Source organism: Grammomys surdaster, unplaced genomic scaffold (assembly GCF_004785775.1).
Source record: "Grammomys surdaster isolate TR1022 unplaced genomic scaffold, NIH_TR_1.0 363, whole genome shotgun sequence".
NCBI classification, from domain to species: Eukaryota; Metazoa; Chordata; class Mammalia; order Rodentia; family Muridae; genus Grammomys; species Grammomys surdaster.
Window position 1 is genome coordinate 12,941,773 of NW_021604782.1, and position 16,760 is coordinate 12,958,532.

The 16,760-nt window shown below is 36.2% G+C and overlaps 1 protein-coding gene across 2 annotated transcripts in view; it reads right to left on the reverse strand.

The window, feature by feature from the left end:
• The window catches only part of Astn2 (astrotactin 2), a 931,927-nt gene that overhangs the window by 166,571 nt on the left and 748,596 nt on the right, over positions 1–16,760 (reverse strand). For both annotated transcript variants that reach the window (XM_028779954.1, XM_028779955.1), the window contains 2 exons: positions 3,379–3,512; positions 1,666–1,814 (listed from right to left, as the gene is read on the reverse strand). In XM_028779954.1, coding sequence (XP_028635787.1) covers positions 1,666–1,814; positions 3,379–3,512 — 283 coding nt within the window. The remainder of the gene's footprint in view (positions 1–1,665; positions 1,815–3,378; positions 3,513–16,760) is intronic.

Sequence of the window (16,760 nt, forward strand, 5' to 3'; positions counted from 1 at the left end):
CATATAAGCAATATTAAATGGGACTCAGCAGCCTGTGTGTGAATATGAAAGCAGGGATGAGTGTGGGAGAAAGAGACAGATACAATAATAATTAAAGAATGAGTGGTCACAAAATGATGAGGGAGTAGGGAAGACATCAGGAATCTGACAGGGTATTTGATAGAAATGATGTAAATATAATACTCATCATAAAATTCTCAAAAAATATTAATAAATATTAAAATATAAAATATTGATAATCATAGGACAAGACCCAAAACAAAAAGTGAAATAGTCTCATTTAATAAATCAAAAAAGAAGATATTCTGAGACCATAGAAGATAGACAATAAGTGGTAAAACATAAAATAATCACTAAGATAAAAGAAAATAATTAACATGATGATAAGCTAAAACCTAGCCATACAGTACACATTAAATGTAAATGGTCTAAAAACTAAATTTGATGTGGATAAAGTAAAAGCTGATAGTACTTCCAGAGAAAAGGGCAAATTATATGAAAAGATACATACAACCCAAATTCCATTAGGAACATAGATATAAAGTACCTGAAGACTCCTAGTAGACAACTTATAAATCTAAAACTATTCTTTTTCAGTCAATAAATTTTCACCTGTCATCTACAACTCAAGTATAACTATGTATATCATATTCTTCCTAGCTTCAAAGGAATTAAAGCAAAATAGTTCAGAGAGCAAAATTACATAGACCAAAAAAGGGGAAAAGAAACAAAACAAAATTGAAACAATTATGTCTTTTTATTAGTTATCTATTTATCCAACAAATATTTGAATATTAGACTTAGGTTTTATGGTAAATATGGAGAATTCACATTTATTTAAGAAATATGTCATTTTTATAATTATTTTTAATGTATCAGAGTAACTAAAAATTTATACTTTTAAAAATTGCAATATTTCAATTCTGGTTTAGATCTATGGTCTTGTGGAGATGATACCAGATGAATAACCTTAGGTTGGCCTCAGTTTTGTGATCTGAGAGACAAGCACGAGACACCAATCCCTTTAAATTTGCAGCCGTTCAGGGAGATGCTGAACAGTGTATGTAGGTCAATGTGTGACACAAGAAGCAAACTCCTAATCAAGCTTCTGACTGGGAAAGAATAATGACTGCCTGAAAGTTACAACTGGGTGCAGAGCATAGGTGTAGAGATTAAATCTTTTTGCAATGTCAGGGATATAGGAAAACACGGAGTTAATGTTCTCAGTGACAACCAAATGGAGCTCTTTTAAAAGCCACATTCCTCAAAGCTCTTGGATGCTTGAATCATTTCTAGTTCTTGTTTATCTAACATTAGATTATGAATATGAGCCACCATTATATCTCATCAGGAAAGGAGATTGCATATATATTCTCAGTCCCAGAGTAATATATTGATGGACCAATGTTTTCAACTCAAGATCCATTAGCATTTCTCAGATGGAGAGAGGTCAAGTTCTCTTCAGAAAAAGTAATCTTCAAATAACACAAGATAGTGAATGTCCATATCAAAGGAGCTCTTTCCAACTACAATGTGTTGTTGTTATTTATTCAAAAACCACACCAAAACTTCTCCCGTGCCTTCTCAAGATAGGTCACACCAAGTCTACAAAGACATTAGAGGATCTGGTTTCATACTATACCCCCAAAACAGAAAAGTACTTACCTGTGTATAGGTCAGTGTCTGTATATTCATCCACTTTTTTGTGCTGCAGAATATAGTCAGAGACTTTGGTTCCAATGGCTGGCTGAACATCAGTCCACTCTAGGGAAACCACAGTGCTAGAAGGCTCCACTGTTGGAGAAAGTCGTAACCTAATGGGAGATGACAAAAAAGGTTGCTCATTTGCTGTCTTGTATCATTCAGGATCCTAAAGACTTGCAGAATTTTAGCCTAGGTTCAACTCATGGTTCCATCTGTTTCTATAACTTTTGGATGGCCTTAAATAAACTACTTTACTTTTCAAGGCTTCTGTTTCTTCATCTACAAATCATAGATCCAAGAAGTTTCCTTTTTAAATGCAACACAATACAATCAACAAATTAGCCTATGCTCACAGTGTGTGTTCAATGAAAAAATGGTGTTTGGTTTATTTATGCTACATTTTCAAAGGTGTTTTATGTTATAGATTGTCAACAATAACTTTTCAGGGACTAAATACAATTGCTTTTAGTCTTACTGACAGTGCCTTTCCTTCCTGAATACATTAGTCAACTTTTAATATCCTCAAGGCTCTACAATTAGTACTTAATACTCTTTCTCTCAAAAAAGAGGGACTTTGGAATAAATCCTTCTATAAGCAATAAGAAAGAGAATTGTTGAGGTTATTACTGGACTGGTCTTTTGTAGTCAATGATGTGCAGTTCCCTCATTTAACAAAGTAGGGAAAGTAAGGCCTCCAACAGGAAACGGTTGGCACAGGTTCATATAACAAAACACAAAAGTCATTACTGTAACTTTGTTTACCCTAGGTCCATATTCTTTCATTTTACTCACTATACAACACTATGTCTACAAGGATAACCTTATAGTTTGGGTTTTTTTCTTTCAACGGAGGTCTTTTATGAGACTCTGGCTACCAACACTGACTCCTGATCATTTATTTCCCTTTACAGCACCTCTTTTTAACCACACTTCTTCAAAGAAGATGACCTTCCTTTGCTTCCTCAAATAAACTTCCTGTGTCAGGTACCTCTAATAGGCTGTTCCACCTCCCTAAACTGTGATTCTCAGTACTTGTTACCTAGCTCATGTCTCCTTTTATAATTTAGATCCCTTTAATGATTTTTTTATTACCCTCTCTTCTATCTAAAGCGTGGCCATGAGTCTATACAAGAACAATTTTGTTTTTCTTTAGTTTTTAATTTAACTTTAAACTGTGTCTTAGTTACTTTTAGTACTTGTCTTTCCTGCCCCACTACCAGCCTCATAAATCTGTAGATTGTCTCTGTCTTGATCATTGGTATTTTTTACCCAGTAACTGACACCCAGAAAGTGACCAGAATGATTGGCTGAAAAATGAATAAAACAAGAGAGAAGTTCTATACTTTCATTATATTAGCAGCTGCAGTGTTCAAACTAAGAATTGGCAAAGCAAGTCAGGTGACTAGCAGACAAGAGGTGACTGGATAAGCACAGGAAGGAGAAATGGATCACAAGACATCATTTTAAAACATCATATACTGCAAACTTAGTACATGCGTCAAATCTCTATACTGCAAGAACTTTTTTCCCAAAGGAGGATGGAAGCACTAGAGATTTTACTGATCTGGGAAGCCACCCTCAGAACCCAAAACGAATCATAGCATTGTTTGCCAATACAAGAGTGTGAACCAATGGAAAGGGGTAGACAAAGGAAGAGGGGCCATACATACTTACACTGGCTGTGGAAGGGGGCTACAATTGGGAAGCCCACTGGCATCAAAGGCACTGAGGTCACACCTGCACCAGTCATCGATCACATCTCCTTTCCCAGAACACCAGTAAGAACTCATCAGTGCATTCTTGAAGGCCTGAGAGAATGACAGAATGGATGACTGACAATAAAGTTAAAGTGATGGTTATGATGTGACCCCACCAAAAGTATGTAGTAGCCTTCCTGTTTAAACTCTGTGATCTTATTATTTGGGTTCTTCCATCTTCAGATATTCATTTCCAAGCTTCCAAAATAACTATTGAGACATAATGCTAATAGTATCATTGAGAACTTCTCTTGTTCCTGGTGCTCTACCTATTAGCATAGATTTTCTTTTCAATAATACCACATGATAGAACTTAATATTAGTCTCATTTTTATATGGAAAACTGGAGCAGACAAAAAGTAATTGCAAGAATTCACAGGCAGTAAGTTATGGAAGTAGGCTCAAATCACTCCAATATGTGGATGCACTATCCTAAACAAAATCAATCTCAATTGATCCCTAGACCCAGTGCCTTATCCTATTAGAGACACTGCATCTGACTATCTCACTATCCTATCTAAAAATATGAAACTACCCACAGCATTTGGGACTAAATCTAAATTCCTTATTTTAGTCCCTATACTCCTTCCTAAACTCAGTTTACACAAGTTTTAGGACCTTCACTATACATTATCATTCCACTGATATACACTTCCCCAGTAGTCAATTCCTGTCTATTAAATTAGAAAGCAACAAACCATCCCTCCATAGGACCATAAAAAAAAAAAAAACATTTCACCATTGTGGTAGTCTCTGTCAAAATTAATACTGCCTTTGTAGGATGCTTTAATGTCAACAATACTTTAAAAGAATAGTATGTTACAAAGAAAGAGACATTCATTGACAATGCTAGGTAGTAGGTAGATTGGCTATGATGGTCTTGCTCTGTTCATCTTCGTTGTGATCACTGGTCTATTTAATGCTAATATTTCTCACTGTCTTTTAAAGGGGTAACCTCTTTTAGGCCTGAAATTCTTCATTTTCATTGAACTCTAACTCAATAGTTTTTGTCTTAAATAAGAATTTCTCTTGGATCTGAGATTGATCATGTTCTTTTGGATACGGTGACACTAAGTTACTCCTACCACCACATCTTGTGTCTATCCTACCCATCAAATTCTTATCCTAATTGCTACTAGAAGCAAAGGACCAATAGTCTTCCCAAAAGTGTTCTCATAGGACCTTGTGTGGTCCAGTTAGTGTTTAATGAATAAATGAATGCTCACCTAAAATTGATCATTAATATAAAATAGAAAAGAGAACTTGAAAGGAGTTTCGTATACTCAAATGGATAACAGGCTCAAGTCTTTAAAGTATTACCTTCTTCTGCTTTAGGTTTGTTTTAATATGAAAGATGCTAGCAACAAAGGTATGGTGTTGAGAAAATACCCTGGTTAAGTCATTCCCTTTACACTGACATTTCATTACTTTGGAGATTAAAAATGTGGGACTCAGCTCTTTAAAACTCAAAGACTCCAGAAAAGTTGATCTTTTGCTTCTTTATGCTGGGTCAGCCATGAATATTTCTGAATATTTCTTTCCCTTTTGTGTTACTTTCTCTATGCTCTACAAGTGGCCTTTGCATATTATCTATAACCAAGTATACCTAATGGCCCTGGTGTCACTTTCTTTTCTTACATTCTTCAGTATTCAAATACAGTCCAGAACATTTCAATATAGTGGATATTGATTCTCCATCCTTAGCTCCTCAGAGGCTGCACAGATCTAGAGCAGTGGTTCTCTACCTTCCTAATGCTGCAACCCTTAAATATAGTTCCCCATGTTGTGTTGACCCCGCATACAGACCATAAAATTATTTTCATTTGTGCTTTATAATTGCATCTTCCCACTGTTATGAACCATAATGTAAATACAGAGATAGAGGTTTATCAAGGTGGTCATCATCCACAGGTTGAAAACTGCTGACCTAGAAGGAGACTGTGTGCTTTACCAAGAGGCATGAACAGAAAATCTCCAGTGATTCTTTCCTGATGCCCTTATAATATCCTCTGCTAAAGACGAACACATTAACAAATTTCTCCAGAGTTAAGTGAGTACTCAAGGACATGAAAAATAACTAAAATAAATCCTAATGTTTATGAAGCATCCAACTCTACCATCAAATTATTTTAAGCTCACAATACTGAGCAAAAGGAGCAATGCTGAAGACCATTCAAATTTCAAGATATACTGCAGAAGCACAGAAATAAAAAAAAAAACAGTATGGTATTTGCACAAAGCAGACATGTAGGCCAATGGAAAGAAATTGAAGACCCAAACACGAGTACAAATAACTACAGCCATCCTATATTTGACAAATAAGAAAACATACAGTGAAAGACAGTATCTTTAACAAATGGTGTTTGAGAAACTGGATGCTCCTTTGTAAAAGAATAAAATTAGACGTGAAATTATTGTCTTACATAAAAAACAACTCCAAATGGATAAGACACCTACTTTTGAAACCTGGAACTTCTAGAATAAAACATAGGCAACAGGACATAGATGTAGGTACAAGCTTTCAGAATAGTACTCTATCTATCCATAAACAGAGGCCAAAAAATTCTACACTTAAGGAAACAATCAATTTTCTGAAGAAGAAGCTAACAGAATGGTAGACTATTTACTTGCCAGCTATACATCTGACAGAGGATTAATATCCAGAATGTGTAAACAACAGCAATAACAGAGTTAAAAAATAAACAAAATAAATAATCAAAAAAACAACAAATGACCCACTCAGTACCCAGTCTGAATGGATAACTCATACCCCTAAGGCCTCAAGATCCCTGAAAAAAAGGGTGTGGAAAGAGCAAGAGGAATGAAAAATTTGTTGTGGGGTTGTGTCCCCTAGAAACATCAGAGATGCTACACCCATGAGTCTCATCAATAAGATTGTCTATATAAGATCTGAACAATAATGACACCAGTGAACATACTAAGAAGGAAAGGGGAAAGCTCACAGAGTCTCAAGCATAGACAGAGAACAATTGGAAACTATGGAATGCTGACATTAGAAGAAATGTTCTTCCCCAAGGAAGAACTTCTCCCAATTGGTTTTCTAATACCAAGCAGTTAGCCCTATGGTCATATACATACATATAACATAAAATAAAAACAAATAAGTTTGTATTTATATATTTAGGAATGTGTGCGTATGAATGTGAATGTGTGTGTGTGTGTGTGTGTGTGTGTGTGTAATGATTAAAGAAAAAAATGGTCATGACATAGAGAAAGAGCAAGGTGAGAGGCACATGAGGAGAAATGGAGGTAGGAAAGAAAGGGAGAAACTGATGTAATTATATTATAATTTCAAAACATGAAAAAGTATTGTAAAAAATGTAATCCCCAAAATAGTTCTAAAAGCTATGTAATATAACCTATATTTACAGAGGAAAAGACTAAATATTGGGCATGAAGAAATTTTTCTTTCAAGACCACACAGCAAGAAAATGATACAAGGAAAATGCCAAGCTATACCGCCGTCACTTTAAAAAGTGCAGATCTTTTGGTTCAAACATGAAGATCAGTTGGATTAATTCCAAAATTCAGTAAATTAAAACAAAACATTTTTAGTTAAATATAAATTTCAGACATTTATATTAATGTAAGTGTATTCCACAAAATATTTGCAGTAAAGCACTTGGACCAAAATTAACTCTAGTGTAAGAAAACCATTCCTACTATGTCCCTGAATCTATGTTGGGAGCTAATATTCCTTCTAATAGTCTAATAAAGGGTGTTTCATTCATAAGGACAGGAACTAGATAGGAAAGTATGAATTTATATTGACTGTCAGAACTGTTCTTCCTCATAAACTCATTTGCAGGTTCCTCTTCAGTGCAGTCAGTGTGTACTGCTAACTGCTCATAAGTAAAGATTCTGCAGTATCTCCAGTCAAAGCTAAAAGCTTAATAATCACAGTAGTGAAATCCAGGACCATGGGGGAGAGAGTGACACAGATGGGAAGACTGTGTTGGAGTCCAACATAGAGAGAGAACATCATGTTTTGTGTGTGAGAGAGAGCCTCTGTCTCTCTGTCTATGTCTCTGTCTCTCTCTGTCTCTCTCTGTCTCTCTCTGTGTGTGTGTGTTTTCTCAGAAACACGGGCACTTCTGTCAATAGGAAACTGAGCTTGTAAAAAACAAAACAGGAAACCTCCCCTGACTTTGTGAATTTCACCATCTAGGCAGTTCTTGGGAAGAAATCCTGCCTGTGAGTCTTCACATCCATTGGCAGTTTCCCAGAATTCTGGGGAACAGAATGGAGGCTGGTTCAGTGGCCAGACAGGCCCTGGAGAGAGCACAAACACACTCTGATAAAAGCCTGACATCAAACAGGGAGCTCTTGCTAGGCAGCAGAAGCCAGCGTTGTGTCAGCGCAAGATCACTCTTCCTTACGTCTTCAGCCCTTGCAACACTCTATCCATGGTCCAGCTAGATCCCAGGGGAAGGGAATCATAGAATGTTCCAGCTTCACAGGACTTGGTCTGTAAATTATCTAATCTAATCCATTTACAGATGCAGATATAGTGGCCCAGAGAGCCTAGCTGGCTACCTCAAAATGAAAGATACTTTTGATGATAAAAATTATTTTCTTCCTTCAATTAATATTCAAAAAACTCCCTATGCCATGGGTTTTCTATTCCCATATACAGAAAAGCATGAAGAAGGAAGTAGCATGAGAAATTGAAGCTTATTGGAATCCTGTACCACTGGTCTTTTTTTTCTCACCTTTTAAAAATTAATTGGTTATTGTATTTAATTACATTTCAAATGTTGTCTCCCTTTCCAGTCTCACATCTGCAAACCCCTATCCCATCCCCTCTCCCCTTTGCCTCTAAGAGGATGCTCCACCCACCCACCCATCCATTCCTGCCACACCCCTGTAGCATTCCCATAAGCTCCACAGACCAGGGGCCTCCCCTCCCATTGATGGCAGATAAGGATGCAGACACTCACAGCCAATCATCGGACTGAGCCTGGGGACCCCAATGGAAGAGTTAAGGGAAATACTGAAGGAGCTGAAGGGGATTGCTATCTCATAGGAAGAACAACAGTATCAACTAACTGAACCCCGCCCCCCCAGAGCTTCCAGGGACTAAACCACCAATCAAAGAGTATACATGGAAGGGTCCATGGCTCCAGCCACATATGTAGCAGAGAATGGCCTTATCTGTACCATTGGTCTTACTAGATCATTTAGAATAATGCATGTTAGGATTTCATTCAAAAATCTTATTTTTTGAATTATATATTTGTTTTGAATCATATATTTATAAGTGTTATGCATGTTTGTGTGGGTATGCCTGCACTGTCTGTGCATGTATGCACATTTGTTTGTTTGTGTCTGTGTGAGTGTGTGCGTGTGTGTTCTCAGAAAGAAATGAAAACGTGTACTGCAAGCAATCTGACTCCTAGCTTTGATGGGATCAACATTAGCATGGTCATTGCTTTTTATAACAAAAAGGCTTGCAATTCCAGAACTCATAAATGCTTCCAAGTTCAAGCTAATTAGTTAGTAAACCAAGTTGAGCAGGAGGAGAAAAGCAGCCACAGAAATGTTAAGCAATAAAATAAACTAGAATTTATTCCTAACACTATTGTTACTTTTTTATTTGAACTTGCATAAATGGTTCTTCTTGTTAAGCCTCAATTTCCCTGTGTGCAAAATGTAGAAGACAATGATATATTATTGACAGTTAAATTAAGTTCAGTAAATATTACTTACTGGCTAAAATTAAGAAAGGGTGAACAAGGCCCAGTGGTTAACTTTAAAGGACTATGGTTTAATGGTAAAGACAACACACAAAGGATTAAAATTACTATGGTTCAAATGCTGTGAAGTCATATACATAGGACATGGTGAGAAGACAAAGAAAAGGGCCTCTCCAGCTCTAAAATTATGACAGTGCCTGAGGAATTCTAAACTCTAAGTAAACAACCTGAATTTCATTAAGATATTTAGGACAATGTACACAAAATACCATTAAGCCCATGAATTAAATTCCATTTTCTGTACTTTCAATGCCTATATTATTATGACTTCATTTTTACAATAAAATTAGTATTGCTTGTTAACAATAAGTCAGTTATTTTTGATGTCAGGAGAGTTATGTAAGACCCCGGAATGAGACCCAGAAATCCTTATTCCATGCTTCAAGCATTGTGTTATCTGTATCCTACTAATAAGCTTGGTCCTGAGATTGTCCAATTCTTGCCAAATAAGGAAGAGAAAGTTTCCTAAAGACAAAATAATATACTATCTTTTGATTATTTTGTCTCCGTTTCACTGCTGAATGCAGTAACTAACATGCAATATAAATCAGTAGGTGTTTGTTGAATTGATTTAAATTTTTATGTGGAATGTTGAAGGAAACAAACAAATTTATACAGAGAAAGAAAAGAAAATATGTTTGTGACTCTCTTCTGTTGTGGTAAATCTCCAACCCAAATAGGACCGATCAAAGAAAACACAACTAGAACCGATCAAAGAAAACACAACTCAATAAAATTATGAATACAAACTGCACGCCTAAACTGGACAGATTTACCACTACCCTATTTTATTCCCCATCTATGAAGTCCCTTATAACTTGCAGTTTTTTCAGGCCGTGTCCTTCTCCTCCATTGTCCTTCCACCTCTCTCTCCTCCAGTTGTCTCTCACCACCTTCTCTCCAATCATCTCCTCCCCTTCTTCTCTTTCTCTCTTCCCCTTCCTCTCTTTTTCTCCCAGCTCCACCTCTTCTTCTAGTGCCTAATCACCTACATCCACTGTGAATACAACGTAACAGAATAAATATCCTGCTACACTCTTCTTCCCCAAGAACACTTGTATCATGCATGTCAATTTAGTGACTCTATCCAAAAGCTGAAGGTCACTCCAAACTTCTACTTCTATCTCAAAACAAATCTTTCTTCCCTGGTTCCATGGATATTTCTCCTAGGAGGATAGACATGGCTCTTCTGTAGTCAATTTTACTAGCTTTTGGGCAAGACATCTAGCTTGAATTTCAGATACTACTTTACATTGTCTCAGAGTTTTCTGATACACCATTGGTTCCTCTGTCTTCTTGCTTGACTCTCTTCAAAATTCCCACTATTTTCTATGGAAAGTCTCTACTAATGAACTTAAGAGTCACCATTCTTTATTATAAAATATATCTCTCCATTTGTCTATTTCCTACTGCTCACACTGTGATCCAGAGAATCCTACTTCTCAAGGACTGCACTAGTTCATAGTCACAAGCATTGTATCATACTCTTTGATAGTGAATGTACATTCCCTACTTCTCTGCTGAATTACAGGAAGGACCCATGCCCAGCTGAACATATTTTGGCATATTTTCTTTCTTTCACTTTCTCTCATTAAACTTTTATAAACTTTATATCTCCTTGCAATTTGTTACCTATCCTTCTCACCAATCAGCTGATGGAAAGTTCTAGCCAAATTCATAAACATTAGTAATGTCTGCTCCAAGAGAAAGAGCTGGGTGTAGAAATGTTTTCAAGATAAATATTAAATGGCATAGAATTGGAATAAGATCTTCTGTCAAGATCTAAACTGAAGAGGGAACACCCATGAATTGGGATCCCAGATTAAAGAAAAATGCTGAGTACCTGCATTCACTTCTTTCTGTTTCTTCATTGAGGGTACAATGTAACAAGCTGCTTCATGCTTTCACCACATGATGGCATATTAACCATGATAAACTGAGTCTCTTTGAACTGTGAGCCAAAATAAACCCTTATGGCTTTAAGCTGCTTTTATTTCTTACTTTTGTCACAACTATAAGAAAGCTAATTAATACAGAACGCTGATACCAAGGGTCACTGCTATGACACATGCTACCACTTAATTTTAAGTATTTAGAGTTGGTTTGTAGATGAAAGTTATTTTACCCTGGATCCCTAAAATATTGTAAACAAAGCCTAGTAGATAGATCTGTCTGATTGGAGTCTGGAAGATCAAAATACTGAGAGAAATGGTAGTGGAATCCATATGATGTTGGAGCTGTTCACCAAGGAAAGTTGGAAGCATAGAATGGATCAGGCCCAAGAGAAAGGCTATGTGTACTGCCAATGTCAGAACATGTATGTAGGATAGCCTAAGTCATTGGAGTCCAGGTAATGCTGTGGATAGCATTGGATGTTAGACATGCCTCCTCCATTATAATGAACTATCAGCTGTGAGTCAAATACACACCTTCTTCTTTAAGCTGCTTGTGTTAGGTATTCTGTCACAGCAACAAGGAAAATAACTAACAGTCTAATTAGTCAAGAAAGGACAAAATTTTGAAGCCATTGAGAGGATGCATATATGTTATAAAGGTTATAAAGTTAGAATTTTTTCTGAAGACAGTTGAAACTGCTGTTTTCAGAATAGTAGTTGAAAATATAAAAAGGCATTCTAGTTACTTTGAGAGATACTAGAGATGTGAGGAAAGGACAGTGACTGACATCCTATATCTTTAAGGACACTAATTCCTGAGCCTGTGCTGGCCACATGTTTAGGATGAAAGAGGTCTTATGAACGCATGAAGGGTTAAAGAAGGCAATATGAAGAATAGCAATATAAGTACACCATAATTACTAAAGAATTCTAGCTGCACTAGAACTCTTTAGTAAGCTATACCTGGACCATGTGTTATTCATCATCGGCAACCCCCCCGCCCATGCCACTGTCTGGGAAATATACTCATGTCCCTGGTAGCTTTAAGTGATTTAAGATTAAATAAATGAGCTTCAAGAGATAGAATGAAATAACTCAGGCCCATGTATTCTGACAACGAAAAGGAGATTATCTAGTCATCATCATGTCAGATAATTAGCAACTGCATAATTAAGTAGTATTTGTGAAAACGCATGCAAGGAGAGAAGTGGTAGTTATCAGTCTTCTTATTTCCCAACAAAGCAACCAGGAATGTGTGATGTCTTACCTCAAAGACTGTTTTAAGAAAGAACAAGTAAGTAACACATGAGCAAAGAAAAATGGAAACTTTCAACTACATACAAATTTAAGTAAATTTCTGAAGGGTATCCATATTTTTCATTGGCACTGTTTTGTTCATCATATTATAATCATGTATACATATAATATGCATCTGTCAAAACTCAAAAAATATTTACCTCTAAAGGAACTCTAATATAAACAATTGTGTTTGGGTGGTAATGATAACATAAATGCACACTCATCAACTATAACAAATATACTATTTTTAGTGTAAAATATTGGGAGTTGAGAAGAGTATGTAGGTAGCAGATGTACAGGATGTTCTCTACTGTCTATTCAATTTTACTAGGTGGCTACAAAATGTTCACCAAGACATCCATCCATGTCGCACCTACCCTGCAAAAGAAGTTCATACATGCCATTGATAATTTGACCAAGAAAGAAGTAGGAAGGAGGAGACAGACACCTAGAGTCTCACCATATTCAAAGCCTGGTACTACTCTTTCTGCTTACTAACTTTTATGAGCTTCCCAACGATCTGTGACTGAAATAGTCCTTACTGTTTCTTAGTAATTCTTAACAGATAAACCAGTCAAGTGTCATAAAACTATAGTCTCAGAATCACTTCAATTAAACTCAATAGCACTATACTCTCAACTTTCAGCTCCATGCTGATTAGTTTTTATGAATTTGACACAAACTAGAGTTATCTGGAGAGAATCAGTCTCAAGTGAGGAATTGCCTCTGTCAAATAGAGGTTATGGGCAGGTCGGCAGAGTATTTTCTTGATTGACGATTAATAGGGGTGGGCTCAATCCATTGTAGGTGGAGCCCTTTTGGGCACTTGATCATTAATTATATGAAAGCAGACTGAGCAAGCCATAGGAAGAAAATCACAAAGTAGCATTTCCTCCATGGTTCCCGCCTCTGTTTCTGCTTGGGTATCCATCCTAGCTTCCACCAATGATGGCCTTCCATCCAGATGTGTAACCCAAATAAACCTTTATCTCTCCAAATTACATACCATCGTGATGTTTATCACAGCAACAGAAGACAAACTAGGACAAATCTCAGCCCGCAACCTTGCTCACTGACTTCCTCCAATCATTTATTTCCCAGCCTCAGATTATTCCACTCTGTGATAAAATACCAATTTGTAAGGACTCATCTCCAATATGAGAAATCATGCAACTCAATTTATGTCTCTATAAATTATAAGAATAACTCCTAGTTTCCTCTGTCAAAAACTCCGTACTTTTGAAGTTCTTCTCTTCTAAATGACAAGAGCCCAACAGAACAGCTCCTTAATCTAGATGGGACTTAGAGGCAGCTGAAATTTTGACTTGCCATAGCAAGTGTGCCTAATAAGAAAATATTACACACACACACATACACACACACACACACACACACACACATACACACACACACACACACACACACACACACACACACACACACACAAGGATGTTAACTAACTCTCTTTTCCTTAAGAGATACAGGAGCAAGATGACAGGGTTATATGTTCTCCTTGTTGGAGAACAAGGAGTTATTTTTCTTGTCAGCTAGTCTTACATTTCAGCTCCCATTCATCTTACAGAGGATGAAGTACTAGGTGAATCCACTAAATATAATAGCGAGCATTTTTGACACTTTTATATGGTTGACACGGTGCTCAAAGTTTGACATACAGGGAAGCATTTAATTGTCACCAGCATATCATGAGTTTAGTGCTTGCATTGTTCCATTATAGAGAGGATGAGATTGAGGTCCTAAGGACTTTGAAAACTTTTCCTCACTCACAAAGACAGTATTTTATAAAGCAAAACTTGTACTCAGGTTTCTCAATTTCTAAGCCCAAATATTTAACTACAGTGAGATAACTTAACTAATATATCAATCCCATGTTTTAAGTTGAATTGTCTTCATTAAACCCTTGAGAATGTTGAAATTTTTAGTAATTTGAGGCATCTGTGATTTGATGATAGTTCATGTTACAAATCAGGATGAGTTAATGTTAAGATACAAACAGGTGTCTATTTCAAACATTCATCCAAATACTTGAGCTTCTTCTCTGTTTTGATCATGTTTCCTAAATGTTGAGGATGAATGGTGTTGGAATTGTACAATTTACTTTCTGGAAGAAGTAAGTTAAGGGTTTTGGTAAATCCTGAGTATGTATTGGTCAGCATAATCTTCTAGCACATGCTTGAATTGACCAAGCTCAAGAGATTTAGGATTGAGGAGATTGAAGGTAATTTCTGTGGTCAAAGAAATCTGGGGTCAGGGAGGTAATGACTCTCTGCTTGTTTGTGATCATAAGGACCTGAGTTTAATCTCTAGCATTCACACAAAAGCCAAATGAGTTTTCATACAGTTTTATAAGGATTTTCATAAGGATTGAGCAGGTTGTATTTATATATTTGGAGTACAAACACATACACACATACACACACACACACACACACACACACACACACACACACCATGACCACCAGCACCACTAGCACCACCACTACCACCAACAACAATGATTAAGGAAAATGAAGCCATATATTTTAGAGACAGTAATGGAAGTATGTAAAAGCAATTAGAAAAAGAAAACAAAAATGAAAAAATGATTATAATATGATCTTAAAAGATAAAAACAAATATTTTTAAAAGCCATGTCTAATGTGCAAATTAACCTTTATTTGCCTTAAATAATTGTCATTTTCTAGACTTACTGCCTCTGTGTGCTAACCTCGGCCTGAAAGCTTCTAGCATCAGTACAATCTAATTTATACCTAGAATATTTTCAGACTTTGAGGCTTACTGCTGATTATACTTACTCTTTCTAGTTCTTTTTGAACTCTGTATGGCAGGTAGTTATAACCTCAATGTTGTGAACACAGCAGACCAGCTAGTCTAGCCAAATGTGTAAGTTCTAGGTTCTGTGAAAAACCATGTTTCAAAAAATACTGCACATGCACATACAAGCAGCACACATCAACAAACACAAAAGCAAACTAGCAAATCTGGAAAAGATTGAATAAAACCAAATAGATTTCTCTGGAAAAGACTTTTGAAGTTGCTAAGATGCCAATTTTTTTGAGAAGTCCCAAGAAATTAATGTTAAATGTAGCATCAAATGTTATTCATCCATACAACTTTGTTTTCCTGACGGAATATGAAACTACAGAACTCTTGTTCCATATTGGTATCCAAGTTGTACTAATCTAGACTCTAGGCTGAACACAAAGCCTTTTACCACTCAAGATCTACCCATTAAAGTGTAGTAACTGTTCATACCCAGCTGAATCTTTGGGCCTTGATCATATTTACTATACAATGAGGAGTTCAGATATTCTTATTTCTGAGGGCCTGATCTTCTGGTATCACTTTGAGAGAAAAACACTTCCAGAGTAGATAGAATGTAGTATGATTCTGGTCATTCAATTACTACAAGTCTTTTAGACTCCTTTGAGTTAATGACGAGCTCATGAAGCCTCGGGCCTCTGCTTCTCCCTCCAGCATCTTTCTTACCACTAAGAATACTATTATTACCACTGATACTATTTAGCATTTTATCTTTCCATTATGCTTTCTCACTCCTTCCTGCCCAAACATATTATTTCTTCTCCCAGATACATCTTGCCCCCCCCCCGCCATGATAATTTCCTCTCAATATTTCTTCAGCCTACAACCAGAATAGATCCGTTGAGTCTAGGACAGATTCTTTTCTTTATAATACATCTTCACCTAAGACTTTACTTACCAAATTATTCTTTAGTGAATTATACATTATTGTTTATTTAATTGATAACCTGCCTTTCCAAATATACTGTACACATGTTGTTTTGGGGGACACTGACTGTTTGGCCTACTGTTTAATCTCTCACATTTGATTCAATAATGATTGATTAAACAATCGATTCATCATAGTAAGCTAATATCAGATACCCTGGTTCTATAATATTTCTCCTTTATCATTTTTATTTCTATCAGCACACATTAATTATGCATGATAATGTTTTTATTATAACATTTTCATACATATATATCCATTCCTATTACCCTCCTTTGCTTCCTTTCCCACTGACCCTCTTCTTCTTGCCAAATAGTCTTCTTTTTATCTTACAATTTTGATATTATTATTTTTGTATGATCCATTACATTGATATTTCCTAAAAAACACTGAGTGAGAGGTTATATATAAGACAGGTACCTTACCAGTGTCTATACCATGGAAAAAAAGGCTACTTCTTTCCCCAGAGAACATTAACTTTCTATAGACCAGTGGTTCTCAGTGTGTGTGCTGCAATCCATTTGGGGACACACGTCAGATATTAAACATATCAGATATT